The 13503-nt window shown below is 39.5% G+C and overlaps 2 protein-coding genes across 3 annotated transcripts; one reads left to right on the forward strand and one right to left on the reverse strand.

Moving 5' to 3' along the window:
- The first annotated feature begins 556 nt into the window (after window positions 1-556).
- On the forward strand, window positions 557-4633 carry LOC121798120 (protein FAR1-RELATED SEQUENCE 4-like). 2 transcript variants are annotated; one of them, XM_042196965.1, is made up of 5 exons: window positions 557-682; window positions 795-2994; window positions 3076-3132; window positions 3765-3960; window positions 4074-4633. In XM_042196965.1, exons 2-4 carry the CDS (start codon window positions 886-888, stop codon window positions 3888-3890), a joined length of 2292 nt encoding a protein of 763 aa, XP_042052899.1. In that variant the 5' UTR covers window positions 557-682; window positions 795-885; the 3' UTR covers window positions 3891-3960; window positions 4074-4633. The 2 variants fall into 2 exon arrangements, with proteins under 2 accessions (XP_042052899.1, XP_042052898.1); XM_042196964.1 differs by having other exon boundaries at window positions 565-2994.
- Window positions 4634-9369: 4736 nt separating this feature from the next.
- On the reverse strand, window positions 9370-10537 carry LOC121801652 (NDR1/HIN1-like protein 13). Its single transcript, XM_042201189.1, has one exon. The coding sequence runs from the start codon at window positions 10325-10327 to the stop codon at window positions 9563-9565; it is 765 nt and encodes a 254-aa protein (XP_042057123.1). The 5' UTR covers window positions 10328-10537; the 3' UTR covers window positions 9370-9562.
- Window positions 10538-13503: the final 2966 nt, after the last annotated feature.

A 13503-nucleotide genomic window follows, 5' to 3' on the forward strand; every position in this document is an offset into this window, starting at 1 on the left:
CGAAGTAATTATTTTAGTGGGTAAATGGCTAAAAATACCCATGAAATTTAATGAAATTATGTTAATTATGTTCTATCTTGCAACTTCTGAAAATGGTTAACTATCTCATAATTTTAATATTTTTCTTAATTATCTCATAGTAAAAAAATACATTGAAATTTTCAACGTAATGCGTACATATATTAAAATTGACAACGCACCTGACTAAAGGTATTAAATGATGTCATTTTAAAAAAAATTTACTACTACAATTTACCAATTTTAATCTTCAAAACTTTTATTCATGTACTACTAAATATCACTAAATTTGATTCACACTTGATTCAAATTACTACTTCAAAATTTATCATAGCAATTTACAAATTTAGGGGGAAAATTTTTCCAGTTTAATTTCTATCCAAAATTGGGCTTAAATGGTTTATAAAGTTTTAATTCTGGCCTCGAAAAGAGTTAACAAAGAATTATGGGGGTCAAAATGAGAATACTTAACAATGTACGTACAGCTTACATATAAAAACGGTGAAGCAATTTTCAGAAGTTAAATTTATTCGAAATTGAAAATCATCTGACCAGCTCGTTAACAAAAAGGTTTCATCTTTATTTGTTTGCAATCAAACGTTGCTCGTCCCAGAACCTTCCACCAGCTGCGGCAAGCAAGGAAAAAATCTTTTCCCAATTTAGGGTACCAATTCGTGTTCCCAATTCCGAATTTTTAGTTTGGGCATATATCCAATCATCGAGTCTTAATTATCTTTCAGTTGATTGAGTATGTTTCTGTTTAACTGTAATTGTAGGTAAATTTTGATGTTAATTTTATGAAGCTTATTTGTCGCCGCCATTGGTAGAGAAACTTTGATTATAGCTTTTTTTGTTGCAAATAAGAAAATGGAGGCGAGCAGTAGTAGTGTTGTAGTGAATTCGAACTTAGAGCCTAGGGATGATCTTGAATTCGATACACACGACGAAGCATACGCGTATTACAAAGAATACGCGAAATCGGTTGGGTTTGGTACTGCTAAATTGAGCAGCCGTCGGTCTAGGGCTTCAAAGGAATTCATTGATGCTAAATTTTCGTGCATTAGGTATGGGAACAAGCAACAATCGGATAATACTGTTAATCCGAGGCCTTCGCCTAAGATAGGGTGTAAAGCTAGCATGCACGTGAAGCGTAGGATTAATGGGAAGTGGTACATTCATAGTTTCGTGAAGGAACATAACCACGAGCTTTTACCGGATCAAGCGCACTTTTTTAGAAGTCATAGGATTGCTGATTCTGTTAGCAATGATACTAAAGTGAGGAGGAAGAAAGTTCCTCCTTCTGTGTTGAAACAGTACGGCGCTTATCAGTTTCTGGGGTCGTGTATGGAGAACGTGATCCGGAATCAGCATGATAGGGGGCGGTTTTTGAGTTTGGAAGATGGTGGTGCTCAGCTTTTACTTGACTTTTTTCCACAAATGCATGAAGAGAATCCGAAATTTTTCTATGCGTTGGATTTCAACGAAGAGCATCGGCTGAGAAATGTGTTTTGGGTTGACGCCAAAGGCGTGGAGGATTTCGTGTACTTTGGTGATGTGGTCTCACTTGACATAACCTATTTCACAAGCAAGTATAGAGTTCCTTTGGTTCTTTTTATCGGAGTGAACCATCACATCCAGCCTACGTTGCTTGGTTGTGGGTTAATAGCAGATGAGACAGTATATGCGTTTATTTGGTTGATGCAGTCGTGGTGTTTGGCAATGGGGGGACGAAGCCCTAAAGTTCTACTCACCGACCAAAATGAGGCTATCAAAGCTGCTGTGCACATGGTCTTTCCAGAAACTAATCATTATTTTCATTTATGGAACATTCTGGAAAGGTTGCCAAGAAGGCTTGAGTACCTTAGCGTGTGGCATGAATCTTTAATGGGGAAACTAAATAAATGCTTGTATAGATCATGGAACGAAGAAAGTTTTGAAAAACGATGGTGGAAATTGACTGAAAGGTTCAGTGTTCAAGAAGATGAATTTTTTCAGTCCTTATACGAAGATCGGAAACTCTGGGTGCCTGTGTTTACAAAGGATGTTTCTTTTGCTGGGTTGTCAGCAGCTTCGAGGTCTGAAAGCTTGAACTCCTTCTTCGATAGGTACATAAATGGGGAAACTTCTTTGAGAGATTTCATAGGGAAATACGAATCGATTCTTGAAGACAGATATGAAGAGGAGGCTAAAGCAAATTTTGATGCTTGGCATGAAACGCCAGAGCTGAAGTCACCTTCGCCATTTGAGAAACAAATGCTGCTTGTTTATAGTCATGAGATATTCCGGAAATTTCAAACGGAAGTTCTAGGAGCAGCAGCTTGCCATCTGAAAAAAGAAAATGAAGATGGTTCAACGAAAATATATGGAGTGAAAGACTTCGAAAATAATCTAGGTTATTTGGTGGAATGGAATGAATTGAAATCTGATATATACTGTTCTTGTCGTACATTTCAATCTAAAGGATATCTTTGTAGGCATTGTATTGTAGTTCTCCAAATGTCCGGTGTCTTTAGCATACCATTTAAGTACATTCTGCAACGATGGACAAATGCTGCCACAAGTAGAATTCCCCTTAGTGAGAAATTAGATGAAGTGCAAGCTAAGGTTCGGCGTTACAATGACCTTTGTCGACGAGCTATAATACTGGGGGAAGAGGGTTCATTGTCAGAGGAGAGTTATAACAATGCAGTGGCTGCCATAAACGAAGCTCTCAAACACTGTACTGTTGCAAATCAGCCTTCGGATCAGAGTGGTCTGAGACCCAACGTTTCTGCACCTCTCGCCATACTAGGTGCTGGAGACGTTTCTGCACCTCTCACCATACTAGGTATTGGAGGGTCGGAGCAGAGTGTCGCCATCACATCTGAGCAGCAGGTGGCTACAGCTAAAGTGATCGACACAAGCAAAGTTTCAAAGAGGACGAATTCCGGGAAGGAGCCCGCAAGCAATGGTGGGATGGCTAGTAAAAAGGGGAAGGTTGGTATCTTATCCGTTTATATACTTTTTTCGTGATGAATACTTAATAATCTTCTTTTCTTTTTTTTATCTGTGGATCAGGTGCCATTGGAGCCTGCAATTGCTAATATCGGGACTCATGGCATTTTTCAGCACATGGTGCGACACTTCATCTCTTAATAGAGATTTTATAATTATATTTCTTTTGTTCGTGAAAAAGAAGTGTTCCTCTTTTCTGCTAATATTACAGAAACGTGAGAAATTTTCGATAATTTATTTCTCAATTAATTATCTTCATGCTTTTACGCTGATGATTGGGTGTCAGTGTGGTTCAAATCTATCCTTTTTAGCTTACATTTTCTCTTACTCTGTGCCAGTTTCCTGTTTTCTAGAATTTGTTTGAATATCCATCTCGACCCGCAGGTTTGTTGTCCCTGCCTAGGCGTGGAATCTCGACTAAAGTTTAATGGACTCAATGAAATATGACTTATATCAACTGTTTAGATATGCCTACGGTGCAACACAATTGACTGATTGTTGCCTAGTTTAAGCACTTAGGTAGCGAGTATGTTTATGAGTGTATTTATACAGAGACAATTTATGTCGTAAAAGAGCTTCTAACACATTTATACTACAGGTCGGTCAGTATACATGTGGTAATAGTTCATTTTTCTTGCCCACTTTCTTGCTGAAGTTTAAAGATACAATTTTGGAATGTGTATGTCATGAGATGCAACGAGTACGATTATTGATTAGAATTAATGAGAGATACACTTTGATTTTCTATCCAGGATGTGCCTGCTCCGATGGATTATCCTGCTATGTACCCGAGATTCCTCACAGCGTTGTTAAAAGGCGGCGAGATGTCCAAGAGAGGCGTGGAGATGTTGGGCGAGATGTTGGAGGAACAAAGCTGAAAGGTACAAAGGTCATATAGAAGATTTCTGGATATGAGCACAAGTTTTTTTCCTGCTCAAATCTATGGAGGTATTTTATTTATTTAAATGATTTCTTTGCATCAAAGATTCAATGTGTTGGGAAAAGCTCTTTCCCTGTTAATGCAAAGGTGTTTTTTGATTAACCGTTTCTTCTTTGAACAGCCTCGTACCTCGCTGATAGCCTCTCCTTTCGTTTCTGATTGAGAGGAACAACTCCCACTGAAGCGCTCCGTGTAGTCCCAGACTACCAAAATACCGTGTCTCAGCTATGGATGCTGAGACGACGTCCATTCAGATGCAAATTCTGCCTCCCCGTGACTAGATCAAGCCCACCTTTGGAAACGGGCCGTCTGCCAAAAAAAGGGGCCTTCGACGCTGTCAGAAAGGGGCGGGGGGCACTCTGCTCGACGTCGCTGTGGCCTGTTCAGAATGTTCTAAGGAGGCTCAGCTCAGATCAAGATTGTGTGTCTGTGTGTGTGTGTTGGAGAATCATGCCCAACTAGATTAGTTAGTAGTTACTGATTTAATGAAGATTTGATGGATATTTAATCACCAATCAAACTTGTGGTATTCATTTTGATTGGGAGGTAGTGTTTCTAGAGCATGGTTTTTGAAATTGAATGATTAAAGCTTTCCTCTGTCTTGATTTTAGTTGGTTGTGAATTAGTACTATCTAATTTGAATGATTGATATATAGATGAGTTGGAAATTTATGTGTCCAATTAGTGTCACAGCTTGCTTTCATTCGTATTCATCATAGAATAATTCAATCTCTCTCTCTCACTCGTCATTTTCCACTAACAAACCTTCTCTTTCAGAGAGACATACACCCATACTTTATATTGGAACATATGTACATATTTAGGTTTATATTGTTCTCACTTTAATAATTGCGAATGTATGATTTTTAATCAAATAAAGGATTAATCATTTATTACTCAGTTTGTAAATTAAAATATTTAATTTTGGCAATGAAAAATCTGATATGAGACAGAATTTGGGGTAAAAATGTATCACATCAACACCAAATTCGCCACGTTTCTGTGCCCAAAAAAAATAAAACATGGTTTCAAATTTGAAGTCGAGGGTAACCATTCGATTTTTAGTTCATTTTTTTTCAAAATTGAAAAATCATTTTTGTTAAATTAAAATAGAATTGAATTAAATTATTTATAAAAATGACCCAAACTGAACAAAATTGCATAAAGTATCTAAAAAGTATATGACGAGAGTGAATGAGGAAGTAGCCTCGATGTCCAAGGATCTAATTTTCACTTAGGATCGATTGGAAATGTCATGGTCGGCCTCCTTTGCACAATTTTTAGATTATGAAGAGTATATTAAACTATGTCAATTTAATTATTTTTTTGTAAATTGCGCTATTAAGTTATAATTTTAGTTCTAATTTAAGTAAGAAAAATATATCTTTCGTGGTAGTTCACTTCATGAGTTCGTGTTACATGTCTACCCAATAAATTTGCCCTTAACATGAGAAATCACTCTAGATAATTTTTAATACAAAAATATAAATAAAATAAAATATGTTTGTAATGATTGAAATACTAAAGCATGTTATCACATGCCTTCCTTTTTGTTATGGCTTAACTAACATGTCCACTTCATACATTCTCATTTGTGCAACTCTTTCTCTCACTTTCTACCGATTCCAATTACAAGTGGTACTTATTTTAATAATTAAAAATGAGGAAGTTTAATATGCCGGTTGAATTATACTTAATTCAAATGAAATTCACAGTAAAATTTCATTTTTCTTGGCATGGACCATCCACAATGCCGCCCAGCCAACCGCCCAGCCGACCGCCGGCGCTGGGCGGTCTATTGCAGTCGCCCAGCGGGCGAATGGAGAGAGAAACCGCGCAGCGCTGGGCGGTCGCGTGGCGCTGGGCGGTCCGCTCGGCGCTATTGCAGCGCCCGGATCGCCCAGCGCACCGCCTAGCGCGAAATTTTTTTTTTTTTCTGAACACTATATATACGCGCTTTGCTCGTCATTTTCATTCGCACCACTTGTTTTAACGAGTACTCTCTCTATCTTAATTTCTGTACAAGATCAACAAGGGAAATGGATCTCAACAACGAGCCTAGTTCTGGGAGTAGCGGGTCACAAACTCCGTCGATCCCCGTGGGAAGTGGATGGGGTCAGATGCCCGGGTACTACAACATGTACCCGTGGCAGCAGATGTATTCCGGGATGCCAACGGGGGGGAGTCCGCCGGGGGGGTTTCCGGCGGTACCGGGATGGGCACCACCGGGATGGGCACCCGGGATGCAGATGATGCCCGGGGGGGGTACCGCCGACACAGGGGACTCCGGGGGTAGTACCGGCTACACAGTGGACTTATGGGGGGTCCCCGGCGACGGCGGGGGATGTCTATCGCCCCAGTTTAGATTTTTCGACTGGTTCATCGCACACATCGACCCAAACGCCCTTGGGGTTTGATAGTTTCTCCTTAGATGACTTAGTGTTTGATACTCCCGGAGCTCTGGAAACTCTCGTTGAAGGGGGAGGGGCAGAGCGGGTGCGTGGCGCCCCCGCGAAGAAGGGCAAGAAGAAGGTCGGCGAGTCGTCGGAGCCGGGTGAGGAGGAGGTGGACGGACGAGGAGAACGTCGCGCTCTGCAAGGCGTGTGTGAGTGTTTGCGACGATCCTCTCGTTTCGAACGAGCAGAGGATCGTCAACATGTGGGGCAAGATAGCAGCAGCCTACATGAGATTTTGCCCGGAGGGGAGGCCACGCAACGGGGAGGATTGCCGGAAGGCCTGGAACCGAATCAGGGGTGCGGTCTCCCGATTTTTGGGTTTGTACACCAACGCACTCCGCATGATGAGCAGTGGCCAAATGGAGGAGGACCGCAGGAGAATAGCTGAGAAAGCCTTCCCACTAAAGGGGGTATACAAGGACTTCACCTACTGGAACTGCTATCTTGTGCTGAACGAGTCCGAGAAGTTCCGAGTAGGTGTCGACTCTGGCTGGCCGAAGAAGCAACGACTGAACTACACCGGCGATTTCAGCGGCAGCAGCGGTGGTTCCCACGACCTCCCCGAGACGACGCAGGAGTTCCCCACGCCGCGTTCGGTCGGTGGCCGACCTCGCCCGATGGGGCGCAAGCGCGCTCAGCGGGAGGCGAGGGGGAACGCCGGGGCTTCCCAGGAGGTCCAGTCGGCATCCCCCCTTGGCCAATCCACCGAGGATCTCTAATTCTTCGCTCGCGCCCAAACGCGCGCTCAGTTGATCAAGACGATGTCCGAATGGCGGGTGGCGACGGATCCCGTGGAGAAGAGCGTGCTTCAAACCTTGCTCATGAGCCTGCATGACGAGTTGGAGGCGGCACGGAGGGAGACCGGCGGCGGCGGCGGTGGTGGCGACAGCGACGGAGGCGGCGACGACGGAGACGAGAGTGAATTGGCACTCCTTTTTATTATTGTATTTTTTTTAAATTAATGTATTTTTTTAAATTATTGTACTTTTTAAAATTTTAATATTATTATTAAATTTTTCCCGTATATGTCTCGTAAATTAAATTTCGTATATTGTGTGATTGTTAATTATTTCATTTTGTATATATTTGTTAATAGTGATGTGGATATTATGTGGCTAGGCTATGGCTGGGCTATTGCTGGGCTATTTGCTTGTTTTGATGATGTGGCAGGAGGATTTTTAGTGTTGATGATGTGGCAGTGGCTAAGCTATTCCTGGGCTATTCCTATTGTGGATGATCTAAAGCAATGCCTGAAGTAATACGATAAAATATTTATTCAATTTTGAATAAATTTCCATCTAATGATTAAAATTTAAGTGTCGAAGTTGTTCATTTCAAATGCACATTCTTTTGATTAAAGTCAACAAAACATATAAGAATAGTACTACTATTATTTTTTTAAGTTTTGGGGTAATTGGGTTGTCCCTACATTCAACCATAAATTATTTACTAATTTAATAAAATTAATTTCCACCGACTGTCGTGAATCCACCTACCATTTACATTAATTTTGCACACCACAAAATTAATACGCATGTATACATATATTTTTCCAACTTGAGTAATTTTATAGTATTAATATTCATGGAAGGGAGACTTTTCAGAATTTATAATTATTGGAGTAATTAACATTACATTTTGTTGAGTAGTGGAGTACTATACTATTTTTAGATGTCACAAAATATGTGCAAAATGATGTTTATAATTTAAATTGCTAAATTATACATATAGATTTTATATTACTATATAAAAGAAAATGAAAGAGTAAATTGATAAATATAACAAATTCGAGCTCATTTACTTATGGCCAACCACTTTGTTTTTCCATTCTAAGTGTGACATGAAGAATCATTTCCTGTTTTCTTTTTAGTAATTCCGAAAATATTATTATATTAATCACAAATTCACACTTGTATAATAATAATAATAATAATAATAATAATAATAATAATAATAATAATAATAATAATAAGATTCAAAATAATTCCTTGGTCTTGATACTTTGGGCAAAGTGTAATTTAAAATTTTCATGCTGTAATTTTGACAAATTTATCATTTACTGGGCCTTCTGGCATTCTGACACAAATAAAATCATATGAAATCTGAAATCGAACATTAACTCATGTGAAAAAAATTAAGTCAATTTCAATATTCAAAGATTTATCACAAATTAATTCAGCAATTAATATCTTACAAGTCCCTTATTAGTATACTCACATTTACTGTACTAAGTCAATTTCAAGCAAGAAATTCAGTAATTAATATCACACATTCCCATAAAATAAAAATATTTTGTGTTAATATGTAAAATTGAATCACAACAAGGATAGATTTTATATTTATAGTTCAATAAATTGTGTTTTTTTGGTAAAGAAAAATGTTTTGGAGACATAATGTCTAAGACATAATGAGGTTAAAGTAGTAATTTGGTATTATATTGTGTTTATTATTAAATTAAATTGTGTTTTTTGTAAAGAAAAATGTTTTGGAGACATAATGTCTAAGACGTAATGAGGTTAAAGTAGTAATTTTGTATTATATTGTGTTTATTATTAAATTAATGCTTTACATGTATACTATTTTACCCTTAATGGTATAAAAGGTATGTATGACTTCAATTAAGGAATATGTGTGTCTTAATGAAATTTGTGCCTAGCAATTATTTAAATTTCAAAGATTTTTAATTCATTTTTTTATTAAGTTTTCTCAACTCTTCTCTAATTATAAGTCTATCAATAAATTCTCTCTTTTTTCTCACATTATAATTCTCCATCAATGAATTCTCATTTTCTTTTTCTCCAAGTATAGTTTTACATCAACAACTTATCTCTTTTCCAATTTGCTCATTTCTAATTTTCTATAACAATAAAAATGGGAACAATTTATTCCACTTGTGTGATTAAGGGAAATTTATTACCTCAAAACCACACAAACTCAAATGATAAAAAAAAATCATCAAAATTGACATTAAAAACTAAAAAAATATGTATATGTCACAAATTAAAATTTGAGAAGTCCTAATTACCTCTAACAGCAACAATCATATACCAAATCCAAAAAAAATAATGCAAAAAAGAAATTAAAACAATCATACAGGGAAAAAAACTAACCTTTTTCCCCAAAAACAAAATCACACCTTATGCAGCAATTCTGCTCAAACTGTCCATTTGATGATCTTGATCCTTGGATCGACCTTGCATTTGACGTGCGAAGTCGTCGCCGACTTCGCCGTTTTGCCATTGGGGATCGAGATCTTAATTCCGTCGCAGGTAACCCTAATTCTGAGATTCTTCGTTTTGATTCCCCCAATTTTGACCTTCACTTTGGTGTCCAGCTGAATCTTCAGCGGCAGGCTCCTATTCTTCAAGCTCGATTTCAGCTGCGTAGTGTCGGCGCCGTCCGCGATCTGATTTTTCGAGCTCGAAACGACGCTTTTAAGCGTCGTAACGTTCCTCCTCCCGTGAGTGAAGCCGGGGAAGGATCCGTCGGCAATGTCGAGATCTCCGGAGATGAATTTGACGGCAATTGAATCGTAGAAGAAGGTCAATTTTTTGTTAGGGTTCCGCGCGGTGACGGAGAGGTTGAACGAGGACGCGATTGAGTTGTCGGTGAGGTTGAATCTGGAGAGCTGGAGCGAATTGACGGCGAAGGAGGGGCGCTGGGGGCGGTAGAGGACGTAGATCGCGGCGCCGGCGATGGCGGCGAGGAGGAGGATGAGGAGGATCGCGATCGTCGACCAGAGGCAGCACGAGCAGAGGCAGCTGCGGCGGTGGCCGCGCTTCGGCGGCGGCTGCGGGCGGTAGGCCGGGCGGCTGGTGTTGTAGAGCTGCGCCTTGTTCGCCGGAAACGCCGGGTTCGCCGCTGCCGGAGCGCCGCCGTTGGCGGCTGGCTTCGCCGACGGATGCACTTTGTCGTTCATCTTTTCTCTCTCTAAATTATGAATAATGTATGAGCTGTATGTATAGGTGGAGAGAGAATAAACTAGAGAGAGACAGATGGAGAGAAGAAAGGTTTGGAAGATAATATAAATGGAAGATTTGAGTGTGAGACTGTGTTGACTAGTGTGTGACTGTGTGAGAGAGGAAGGAGATAAGAACTGCTTAACTAATGCGTAATTAATTTGGAGTAATTACAATTAGTGGCTCTTTTACACAGGTGATTGCTTCATTATTGCTTTATAGGGTTAATGTGTTGACCAAAACCTCATCAATTATGTTCATAGTCAATGTCCAGATTAGGTTATTCTACACTATTCGTGAATTTGGGTGACATGTTTTTATAAATTAGGCTGCCAGAAAATTAGTTTCATTAATTCAAATTAAATAGTTTTCTTTTTTGTAAATTATTTGTAGAGTTTCAAAATTAGGAATTGCCACAAAAATAATGAATTTTAGTCAAATTTTGGCTCGTCCTCTCACTTTAAAAATCGCTAGTAAAAATTATAAATTTTCATATTTTTTTCTATTTTTTCTTTGGGTTTAAGGCCATCCACTACGCGTGCCGCCGCCAGCCCGTGTTCCATTCCGGAGGAACGGTTCCGCCGCGGGACGCGTTGCAGCTGTGCGTGCCGTCCCGTAGCCCGTAGCTGTGCGACGCGGGACGCGACGTCTCACCACGCGCCGAGGCGACGTGGCGAGCTCCCGATGCATGCGTGACACTCACTCGCTGGCCCGCGAGTGGGCGTCGTCACGGATGACGCAATAATTTATTTTTTTAAATTCGAATTTTCATAAAAAAAATTCAAACGGTAATGTTACCGTTTTGTTTTGCCGTTTTTCAATTTTTTTTAAATTTTTGGGCAAGGACACGCGACTCTAGCGCCCACGCCCAACTCCAAGAGGATCTAATTGAGCACATTTGGGAAAACTTTGGCGCAGAAAATTAAATTATGTCATTTTATTTTTTTAGGATTTTAATTATGTCTTTTTTCTTTTTTTTTGAATTTTAAGTTGTAATGTTGTTTTAATTTTAATGAAGTTTGTTTTTTTAATTGAATTTGTTGGAAAAAAATTAAAAAATGAAATTGAATTAATAGTAATTTAAGGGACGGAGCGTTGCAGGTTCCGTCCCTTAGTTAAGAGATGGAGTAAAAAAGTACATTGGATCCCTCAAATAGTAGTTTAAGGGATATTTAAAGGACAGTGGAGGACCGCGTAGTGGATGCTCTAAAATTCTAAAATTATATCCAATGTGTTATCCGATAAATTCTGCGAGGAATGTAACCTTTTGTAAATTTTATCACTAACACATTTAACAAATCACTTTAATTACGCCATCAAATTGAAATATGTATGTGTCAAATCAATAGCATATTACAAATATAAATATCTGTGATGAGAGTAATAATTTTAAGAACAAAGAATATTTATGAACTCTGCTAACTTTTTTATTTTTTTGTCCAAAATCATGTAGTAGGAGAATTCTATTTTGGGCTCGACCCTATCGTAGATACTTTATTGAGTAAATATCTATTATGACCATCACATTAATTGATGCAAAGTAGCCAATAAAGTTGGTGTAATGTAGAGTATTTGGTAAATGTTTTGAATATAGTCATGCATTCACATTGATGATGGTCATATACAAATTCAATTTTGTAAATATTTGTATAAGTGTGTACCAGTAACAATAACTTAATAATATTTCTCAAATTATTTTATATTATACTCATTCTACTTATTCTGTAAAAAAGATGGTAATTTAACTAGTGAAAAAAGTTCATTATTAAAAATTAAGATTATAGTAAATCACTTTTTAACTTAATAGTATTACTAGAATTTCTACATAAATAGAATTGGAATTACTAGAATTGGGAACTTGAGCATCTCCAGTGGGACGGACTTCCCATAGCCTTCCCGACGAGCTTCCCAAAAACACCTTCTGACACGTCATAAGGACATCCCATAGCACTGCCACGTCATACGGACTTCCCACTACACAGTGGCGGACTTCCCATAGCCTTCCCGCGCGGACTTCCCGCAATAAAAAAAATTCACAAATTCACCAAATTAAACAATTTGCGGAATTAAACAATATACGACATTAAACAATGTACGGAATTTAAATTTCGTATCACATGCGGACTTTCCAAAGTTCAAATTTAATTTCATTATATTAAAAAAAACAACACAACAAAAAAAAATAACTAAAACAAATTAAACAAGTGAACATATCACCGATGACCCCGACGCAACCATAGCTCTTCAATTATATCGTTCTGTAGTTGAATATGGGCGTGTCGTTGGCGCATGTCGGCAAATGCACGCACCCGTTCGGCCCCTTCATGGGGTACCCCCATGCGTCCACTAGGGGCGGCAACACCGTGGCTTGGGCCGGCACCATCATCATCGTCACAGGCCCAATCAGTCAGTGCTAGACCTTCATCTTCGACGATCATGTTGTGCATGATAATACATGCGTACATGATATCAGTGAGACTGTCCATATACCACAACCGGCTTGGACCCTTCACTACCGCCCATCGACTCTGGAGGACACCAAATGCCCGCTCGACATCCTTGCGCGCTGCCTCCTGACGACACGCAAAATATTTCTTCTTATCTTCCGTTGCGCATCTGATCGTCTTCACGAACACCGGCCACATAGGATAAATGTCATCCGCCAAATAATAGCCCATGTTGTGCTGGTTGCCGTTGGCGACGAAACTGATAGTCGGACCAACACCAAGTTCTTGGTCGTTGAAAAGAGGGGACGACTGCAGGACATTGATGTCGTTGTTCGAGCCGGCTACTCCGAAGTATGCATGCCAAATCCATAGCCGGTAGTCAGCTACCGCCTCAAGGACAATCGTTGGATGCTTGCTCTTGAAACCGGTTGTATACAACCATTTCCAGGTGGATGGGCAGTTCTTCCATTCCTAATGCATACATTCTATGCTGCCCAACATTCCCGGAAAACCATGCTGACTCCCGTGCATATTAATCAGATCTTGGCAGTCTTGGGGGGTAGGCTTCCGAAGATAGGTATCCCCGAATATCTCCCTAACGCCTGCACAAAAATACCGCAGACATTCGTAGGCAATCGACTCGCCGATATGGAGGTACTCGTCGAACATGTTGGCCGCACCGACGTAGG

The sequence above is a fragment of the Salvia splendens genome, chromosome 4 (genome assembly GCF_004379255.2).
Source record: "Salvia splendens isolate huo1 chromosome 4, SspV2, whole genome shotgun sequence".
NCBI classification, from domain to species: Eukaryota; Viridiplantae; Streptophyta; class Magnoliopsida; order Lamiales; family Lamiaceae; genus Salvia; species Salvia splendens.

Excerpts from the sequence above, each read along its gene's own strand:
- LOC121798120 (XM_042196965.1), top strand. The coding sequence starts at position 886 with ATGGAGGCGAGCAGTAGTAGTGTTGTAGTGAATTCGAACTTAGAGCCT. Across the intron at positions 2,995-3,075 it reads TGGCTAGTAAAAAGGGGAAG|GTGCCATTGGAGCCTGCAAT; the intron begins GTTGGTATCTTA and ends TCTGTGGATCAG. Across the intron at positions 3,133-3,764 it reads ATGGCATTTTTCAGCACATG|GATGTGCCTGCTCCGATGGA; the intron begins GTGCGACACTTC and ends TTTTCTATCCAG.
- LOC121801652 (XM_042201189.1), bottom strand. The coding sequence starts at position 10,327 with ATGAACGACAAAGTGCATCCGTCGGCGAAGCCAGCCGCCAACGGCGGC.